The sequence below is a fragment of the Entelurus aequoreus genome, linkage group LG25, assembly GCF_033978785.1.
Source record: "Entelurus aequoreus isolate RoL-2023_Sb linkage group LG25, RoL_Eaeq_v1.1, whole genome shotgun sequence".
In the NCBI taxonomy this organism is placed as follows: Eukaryota; Metazoa; Chordata; class Actinopteri; order Syngnathiformes; family Syngnathidae; genus Entelurus; species Entelurus aequoreus.
This window is the reverse complement of record NC_084755.1, coordinates 27,848,716-27,857,906: the sequence shown is the minus strand read 5'-3', so window position 1 is coordinate 27,857,906 and position 9,191 is coordinate 27,848,716. Positions and strand designations below refer to the sequence as shown.

At 38.4% G+C, this 9,191-nt stretch overlaps 1 protein-coding gene across 1 annotated transcript; it reads left to right on the top strand.

Moving 5' to 3' along the window:
- The first annotated feature begins 1,599 nt into the window (after positions 1-1,599).
- Positions 1,600-3,559, top strand: nfil3-6 (nuclear factor, interleukin 3 regulated, member 6). The gene is made up of 2 exons (XM_062037273.1): positions 1,600-1,801; positions 2,175-3,559. Exon 2 carries the CDS (start codon positions 2,205-2,207, stop codon positions 3,096-3,098), a length of 894 nt encoding a protein of 297 aa, XP_061893257.1. The 5' UTR covers positions 1,600-1,801; positions 2,175-2,204; the 3' UTR covers positions 3,099-3,559.
- The last annotated feature ends 5,632 nt before the right edge of the window (positions 3,560-9,191 follow it).

Genomic DNA, 9,191 nt, shown 5'->3' with positions numbered 1-9,191 from the left:
TGGCATTAAAAAGCATTAAAGCATCAGTTTATTTTTATTGCATCTCATTTTCTAAAATGTTTAAATCAATTGTCCATTTCCAAACACATGCATCATTTGCATTCCTAGTATGGTGTTTGTTTATTTTTCCATAAAACCTTTTAACTATATATTTTTTTAAATTGTAGCCTGATTTTTTTTTTAAAAACATATCCAACTGTTGATATAAGGCTTATTTTCAGAGGATATGCAATTTTACAGCATGTTTTTAATAGATCAAATAAAAAAAGTGGCATTAAAAATGGCATGAAAAGGCAGTAAATTAGATTTGCTGATACCTGTAGAAACCCTGGTGATATGGCATCACTATCTAAAGTATTACTGTACGAAACATTATTTCAATTACAAAAAAGCTTTGCACACATAACATAATCATTCACTTAAAATGCCCTGACGAATGCAAATACAAATGAATTCAAGAATGTTTTAATACATATTTTAAATTAGATTAAAATGTAAATATTTATATAAACGTTTGGTACTGTTTATATGTGCATAAAGTGCTACAGATACATAAGGGGATAAAATATAGTACTTTATTTCAATATAAAGTGCCTTCAAGTATGGGTACTAATACATGTACACTATGTGAGAGGTGCAATATACAGTCCATTAGCTGCTGGATTGTTGTGTAACATGATTTTGCCCTGAACAATTGTTATGATAAATTGCTATTATTGAAAATGATTTACTGATTAGAGACACAAATTATTTGTGTTTTGCATACTAGGCCAATAAAGAAGATTCTGATTTGGATTCGGTAGTTTATAATAACATTTTCGAAATGTTTTACATGGATAGATACTGAATTTGGGTTTTTAGTAAGGTCGTCCGTCGTGAAGTAAGGTTATATTTATCAAATCAAACTTTATTTAAATATCCTTTTACATATTAGCTGGGATAGGCTCCAGCACCCCCCACTACCCCAAAAGGGACAAGCGGTAGGAAATGGATGGATGGATGGATGAATGGCATGGCATTAAGGATTGAGAAAAAAGGCCACCTTTGAGGCATCCACACTGACGAAATAACTAAAATGATCACCATCTATAATATGAAACATATGATAAAATATATGTAAAAATAGAAATAATACGTTAATAAAAACATAACTTCGAGAGGATAATAGTCGTAATAATAGCAATAAATAAAATGAAAAATAATACTATTAAAAAAAATACATATAATAAAAATTTTGATAATGCGGATAATTATAAAATATTCATGAAATATCATTGAAAAATATAATGATACTGTTATTATGAAAAAAGAAAAAAGTTTAAATACTGTTTGTTTAAACAACAGCAACTAATATGTTATTTTATCTAAATATATATTTCTCAACAGTGTAGCATATCTTCACCGACACTGGTTTTTATTATGTTACATAATGTCAAATAATGACATGTATAACCCACTATGCACGTAGTCCGCAGTGATGTAACATTGCCTCACTATTATGACACTGGGCAGAGAGGAGGGGCGGGGCCACATGAGGTCTGTCGTGACGTCACGAGTGACGCACGGAGTCTGGGCGGAGGCATGAGTCGGTTTACTTTTAGGAGGCGGTCGCAGCGCTCGACTTGTGCACACAAAACTCGGGCCCGGCTGGTTTAAACGGGGATAGAAACCTTCCCGAACTCAACTCCGCGTTGCGCACAAGACGGGCGAGCTTTTTGCGAGTGGACCGCAGCGAAGAACCCTGGTAATAATAAACAACATACAGACGGCGTCGACCACTTCCGGGATTCCGCCATTACAGGTAGGACAGTTTTTTATTTACATTATCATCTATGTCATGACTTCCTCTTATTTTTCACTTCTTTTTTTTTTTTTAAACTCTTTTACTACTACTGTGTGTTTATATGTTATAAAATGATGCAGTAGTTACGTAATAAAAAAAATAAATTAAAAAAACGTCTTTATTCGCATTGGTTGAACTGAATGAAAATGTAGGTCAAAAAGCCGTTAATTGGATGTAACACGCAAAGTGTCACCAGCTTAGTGTCGACTGGCCTATATTGACCTCATATTATGGTACAAGTGGTTCAAAGTGTAATAGGGTTGCATAATATTGTGTTGTAATGGCGTTTGCGTAACCATTAAATCCCTCATTGTGTTCTCCTCACCACTAGGGGGCACTGTTTCTGCACTTCCAACACACAATGTTCGAGGAGGAGTCCAAGGAGATGAGGGTGCACCAGGACGCAGCAGCAGGAGGAGGAGGGTCCTTCCCGGATGAAAACATGGCAGCCCTGACCTCCAGCAGCCTGTTGGCCCGCTCCCTGCTGGGCCACGGCGCCGCCGTCAAGCGCAAGGAAAGCCCGGTGGCGTGCGGCGTCCGACGCAAGCGGGAATTCATCCCCGTGGACAAGAAGGACGACGGCTACTGGGACAAGAGGAGGAAGAACAACGAGGCGGCCAAGCGTTCGCGGGAGAAGCGGCGCGTGAACGACATGGTCCTGGAGAGCCGCGTGCTCGCCCTGCTGGAGGAGAACGCCCGCCTCCGCGCCGAGGTCCTGGCCCTCAAGTTCCGCTTCGGCTTAGTCAAGGACCCGTCCGGCGTGACCCCGCACTATTACCTCCAGCCGGCGCCGCCGAGAGACGCCGGCAACCTGTCGGAGGACTCGGGGTTCTCCACGCCGGGCGGCTCCAGCGTGGGCAGCCCCGTCTTCTTCGACGACCGGCTCAGCGACCACGGGAAGTCGTCGCCACCGCTTGCGGAGGAGGCGGCCTTCGACGCCTACCACTGCCCCTCCGCCGCCGAGGTGGACCAGGCCGAGGCCATGAAGAACCTCCCGCACAAGCTGCGCTTCAAGACGTCTGGGAACAGCGAGGGCGCCGAGGCCGCGCCGCCGCCCGCCTCTGACAGTCACAGACCCGTCGAAACGGGGGACTCCGCTCACTGGCTCCCCCCGCAGGGCGCCACAAACTCCAGCCTCCATATTCCCGTCAAGTACGAAAACAACTACCTGAAGTCTCAGCTCAGCTGCCTGAGCCAGGAAGTGGCCCAGCTCAAGAAACTTTTCACCGAGCAGCTCCTGTCCAACGCAAACTGACATGTGACCCCGCCCCTTTTTACACAGGTCCACCAACTCAGAAAAAAACCCATAACAACCAACATTAAAAGGCAGTAGCGCAGTAGGGCCGAGGATTCATTAAAAACAGGGCCACACAGTTTGAACAGTACCACTGTGTTTGAAGTGATTCTATGAGGTAACAAATAAATAACCTGCTGTTTAATGCCGAGTTAATCACTCAGGCACGGAGCTTCCTGTTGTTGAATAACTGATGCACTGTGACCACAACAAGACACGCCCACTTTTTCGCAGTCATGACCCGAGACGAGACACGGGGGAAGAAGGTAGCAGGAACAAACTTTGTGGAGTTCGCTTTATCGCCGTCTTCGTCAATGCACTGGAAGTGTTTTTTTGTTTTGTTTTTGGCGTATTTCTGTCCGTGTTATGTTGGAATGTTGTCTTTTTTTTATTCTTGGAGAAATAAACTACTTTGACATTCACTGAGAGCTTGTGTTCAGTCGGGAACTTCCTCAGACTGTTTGCACACACAAAAAAAAAGTATTGGGTTCGATTGTGCAACAGGAAAATACTAAAAGTTGGAAAACACTGCAGGATGCAATAAAACGCTAAAGAAACAACCGTATGAGATGAATAAAACTTTTCAGCATTTTTCAAAGTGTTTACAAAGAAGACGAATCCTGATAAACATCTTGAACATGAATGAATTTGGATGAAGATGATGGCTTTTTGTGTGAAGAAGCGCACATGAAATGTCAATTCATGAACAACGGGGAGCTTAGCAAGCTCACTTTTTAGCCAATTTTACCACCAAACGCCTCAAAGTCTGACTCATTCTGATAGCATGCTAATGTTAGCATTGTAACATACTAACATTAGCTGCAGGATACAAAAAAAACGCTAAAGAAACAACCGCATAAGATAAGTGCTGCAAGTTCACACTTAAAACATTTTTTTTAATCTTTATTAAATAATTTATGCAGTTTGTTTTTGAAGATTTTCAGCATTTTTCAAAATGTTTACAAGGAAGAAGAATCCTGATAAACATCTTGAACATGATTTAATTATTTCGATGATGATGATGACTTTTTGTGTGAAGAAGCGCAGGTAAAAAGTCAATTCATGAACGACGGGGAGCTTAGCAAGCTCACTTTTTTAGCCAATTTTACCGCCAAACACCTCAAATTCACATAACTTGTTACTTGACACGTGCTAAATGTGAGCATGCTAACATTTTTTGCTATTTTTACATGCATACATTTCCTAGTCGTATGACTTGGCACTTGACTCATTCTGATCGCATGCTAATGTTAGCATTGTAACATACTAACATTAGCTGCAGGATACAAAAAAAACGCAAAAGAAACAATCGCATTAGATAAGTGCTGCAAGTTTACACTTTAAAAAAATATATTAATAATTATGCAGTTTGTTTTTGAAGATTTTTAGCATTTTTTAAAATGTTTACAAGGAAGAAGAATCCTGATAAACATCTTGAACATGAATTAATTATTTTGATGATTATGATGACTTTTTGTGTGAAGAAGCACAGGTAAAATGTCAATTCATGAACGACGGGGAGCTTAGCAAGCTCACTTTTTTAGCCAATTTTACCGGCAAACACCTCAAAGTCACATAACTTGTTACTTGACAAATGCTAACTGTCAGCATGCTAACATTTTTAGCAATTTTTACTGGGTACATTTCCTAGTGGTATGACTTGGCATTTGACTCATTCTGATAGCATGCTAATGTTAGCATTGTAACATACTAAAATTAGCTGCAGGATACAAAAAACGCAAAAGAAAAAAACGCATGAGATAAGTGCTGCAAGTTTACACTTTAAAAAAAAAAAATGCAGTTTGTTTTTGAAGATTTTCAGCATTTTTCAAAGTGTTTACAAAGAAGAAGAATCCTGATAAACATCTTGAACATGAATGAATTATTTCGATGATGACGATGACTTTTTGTGTGAAGAAGCGCAGGTAAAATGTCAATTCATGAACCACGGGGAGCTTAGCAAGCTCACTTTTTTAGCCAATTTTACCGCCAAACACCTCAAAGTCACATAACTTGTTACTTGACACGTGCTAACTGTTAGCATGCTAACATTTTTAGCTATTTTTACATGGGTACATTTCCTAGTCGTATGACTTGGCACTTGACTCATTCTGATAGCATATTAAGGTTAGCATTGTAACATACTAACATTAGCTGCATTATACAAAAAACCCGCAAAAGAAACAACCGCATGAGATAAGTGCTGCAAGTTTACACTTAAAAAAAATATATTAATAATTATGCAGTTTGTTTTTGAAGATTTTCTGCATTTTTCAAAATGTTTACAAGGAAGAAGAATCCTGATAAACATCTTGAACATGAATGAATTATTTCGATGATGATGATGACTTTTTGTGTGAAGAAGCGCAGATAAAATGTCAATTAATGAACGACGGGGAGCTTAGCAAGCTCACTTTTTTAGCCAATTTTACCGCCAAACACCTCAAAGTTACATAACTTGTTATTTGACACATGCTAACATTTTTAGCTATTTTCAAGTCGTATGACTTGACACTTGACTCATTCTGATAGCATATTAAGCTTAGCATTTTAGCAAGCTCACTTTTTTAGCCAATTCTACCGCCGAACACCTAAGAGTCACATAACTTGTTACTTGACACATGCTAACTGTTAGTATGCTAATGTTAGCATTGTAGCATACTAACTTCGGATGCAGGACACAATAAAACGCAAAAGAAACGACCGCAAAATTTAAGTGCTGCAAGTTTGCACTTTTTTTTTTTTTTTTACTTGGCACATGCTAACATGTTCAGCTATTTTTAATTTGTTTACTTTTTACATCCAATCCTGTGCCAGCCTAATTTGCAGCTTTGAATGTTAAATGTATTATTTTGCACTAAAAAACATTAAATAATAAACTATTCCTTTCACGTGAATTAATCCAATTAAATGTCATTAAGAAATTCACATTAAGTTGTTTTGTTTTTTTAAATCTTCAATAAAAAATTCTGCTTAGAACCACAATTTAGCCTGACCATGACTATTTGTTGTGAGCTAGCAGTAATTATTGTAAGCAACTATTTATATAATATTTTACTTCTGTACAGTAACCCCTCGTTTGTGGTAAATAAATGTTAGCAAAGTACGATTTATTAATAATAAATTCAATATTCTCATACTTGGAGCATATCGAACTGTTTATTACCTTCTAAATACAGTTTTTAAACACCCACATAGTCACTTTTACACTAACAGTAATGTTGTCTGGGTCTGAGCCAATCAGAGGCCACGATACTGAATTGGCCAGCAGGGGGAAGCAATGACTGTTGTTGACCAGCAGGGGGCAGCAAAGACTGTTGTTGTTGTTGTAGCGATCATCAGATAAAGGGGGCGTGTCCAGAGCAGGGGTGTCCAAACTTTTTACCAGCGAGGGCCTCATGAATAACAATTGAAGGACGTGAATACATGTTGTACGTTAAAGATACTAAAAGCAGTACAATAGAGGTCAATGTATACATGCTAAAATATCTGAACACAACATCCATGTCTTAGCCAACATATTATATGTAATCCTTAAGCATAAAAATGACTAAGTGAAGTAAAAATATCAATTTTACAAGACTACTGGCCACCGGACAGTTCAGTATCATGGCCACTGATTGGCTCAGCCTCAGCCAGCATTACTAGCATTAGCATGCCAACTTTTTATTAGCCATTTTTGCAGCCAAAAATGTCAGACTCGTATAACTCGGTACTTGACACATGCTAACAGTTCATTTCTAAACTATTTTTTTAGCAATTTTTACATGCGAACGTTTCCTAGTCGTGTGACTTGGTGCTTGACTCATTCCGATAGCATATTAAAGTTAGCATTTTAGCAAGCTAACTTTTCTAGCCACTTTTAGCGCCGAACACCTCAGAGTCACGTAACTTGTTACTTGACACATGCTAACTGTTAGCATGCTAACGTTAGCATTGTAGCATACTAGCATGGTAACGTTTTTAGCCAGTTTTACAACCGAACACCTCAGAGTCATATAACTTGGTACTTGACACACGCTAACTGTTAGCATGCTAACTTTTTAAGCTATTTTTACATGCGTACGTTTCCGAGTCTTGTGACTTGGTACTTGACTCATTCTGATAATATATTAAGGTTAGCATTTTAGCAGGCTCACTTTTTTTAGCCAATTTTATCGCAGAACACCTCCAAGTCACATAACTTGTAACTTGACAAATGCTATTTTTTAGCATGCTAACTTTTAGCATGCTAACGTTATCATTCTAGCATACTAACATGGTAACTTTTTTAGCCAGTTTTACAGCCGAACACCTCAGTCATATAACTTGGTACTTGACACACGCTAACTGTTAGCATGCTAATTTCTTAAGCTATTTTTACATGCGTACATGTCCTAGTCGTATGAGTTGGTACTTGACTCATTCTGATAGCATATTAAAGTTAGCATTTTAGCAAGCTCGCTTTTCCAGCCACTCTTTTAATCTTAATTTACCGCCGAACACTTCCGAGTCACGTAACTTCTTACGTAACACATGTTAACGTTAGCATTCTAGCATACTAACATGGTAACTTTTTTAGCCAGTTTTACAGCCGAACACCTCAGAGACATATAACTTGGTACTTGACAAATGCTAGCTCTTAGCATTTTTACTTTTTTAACTCATTTTACATGCATGCGTTTCCTAGTCGTGTGACTTGGTACTTGACTCATTCTGATAGCATATTAAAGTTAGCATTTTAGCAAGCGCACATTTTTAGCCAATTTTACCGCCAAACACCTCAGAGTCACGTAACTTGTTTTTTTACACATGCTAACAGATAGCATGCTAATTTTAGCATTCTACCATACAAACATTAATATGCTAACTTTTTTAGCCAATTTTGCAGTCGAACACCTCAGAATCATACAACTTGGTACTCGACACATGCTAACTGTTAGCATGCTAACATTTTAAGCTAATTTTACATGCGTACGTTTCCGAGTCTTGTGACTTGGTACTTGACTCATTCTGACAATATATTAAGGTTAGCATTTTAGCAGGCTCACTTTTTTTAGCCAATTTTATCGCAGAACACCTCAAAGTCACATAACTTGTAACTTGACACATGCTAACTTTTAGCAGGCTAACGTTAGCATTCTAGCATACTAACATGGTAACTTTTTAAAGCCAGTTTTACAGCCGAACACCTCAGAGTCATATAACTTGGTACTTGACAAATGCTAACGCTTAGCATGTTTTACTTTTTTAGCTCATTTTACATGCGTATGTTTCCTACTCGTGTGACTTGGTACTTGACTCATTCTGATAGCATATTAAAGTTAGCATTTTAGCAAGCTCACTTTTCTAGCCACTTTTACCGCCGAACACCTCAGAGTCACGTAACTTGTTACATGACACATGCTAGCTGTTAGAATGCTAACATTAGCATTGTAGCATACTAACATGGTAACTTTTTAAGCCAATTTTACCGCCAAACACCTCAGAGTCACGTAACTTGTTTCTTGACACATGCTAACTGATAGCATGCTAATTTTAGCATTCTACCATCCTAACATTAATATGCTAACTTTTTTAGCCAATTTTGCAGCTGAACACCTCAGAGTCATGCAACTTGGTACTTGACACATGCTAACTGTTAGCATGCTAACATTTTTAGCTAATTTTACATGCGTACGTTTCCTAGTCGTGTGACTTGGTACTTGACTCATTCTGATAATATATTAAGGTTAGCATTTTAGCAGGCTCACCTTTTTTAGCCAATTTTATCGCAGAACACCTCAAAGTCACGTAACTTGTTACGTGACACATGCTAACTGCTAGCATGCTAATGTTAGCATTCTAGCATACTAACATGGTAACTTTTTTAGCCAGTTTTACAGCCGAACACCTCAGAGACATACAACTTGGTACTTGACTCACGCTAACTGTTAGCATGCTAATTTTAGCATTCTACCATCCTAACATTAATATGCTAACTTTTTTAGCCAATTTTGCAGCTGAACACCTCAGAGTCATGCAACTTGTTACGTGACACATGCTAACTGTTAGCATGCTAATGTTAGCATTCTA

Excerpts from the sequence above, each read along its gene's own strand:
- nfil3-6 (XM_062037273.1), top strand. The coding sequence starts at position 2,205 with ATGTTCGAGGAGGAGTCCAAGGAGATGAGGGTGCACCAGGACGCAGCA.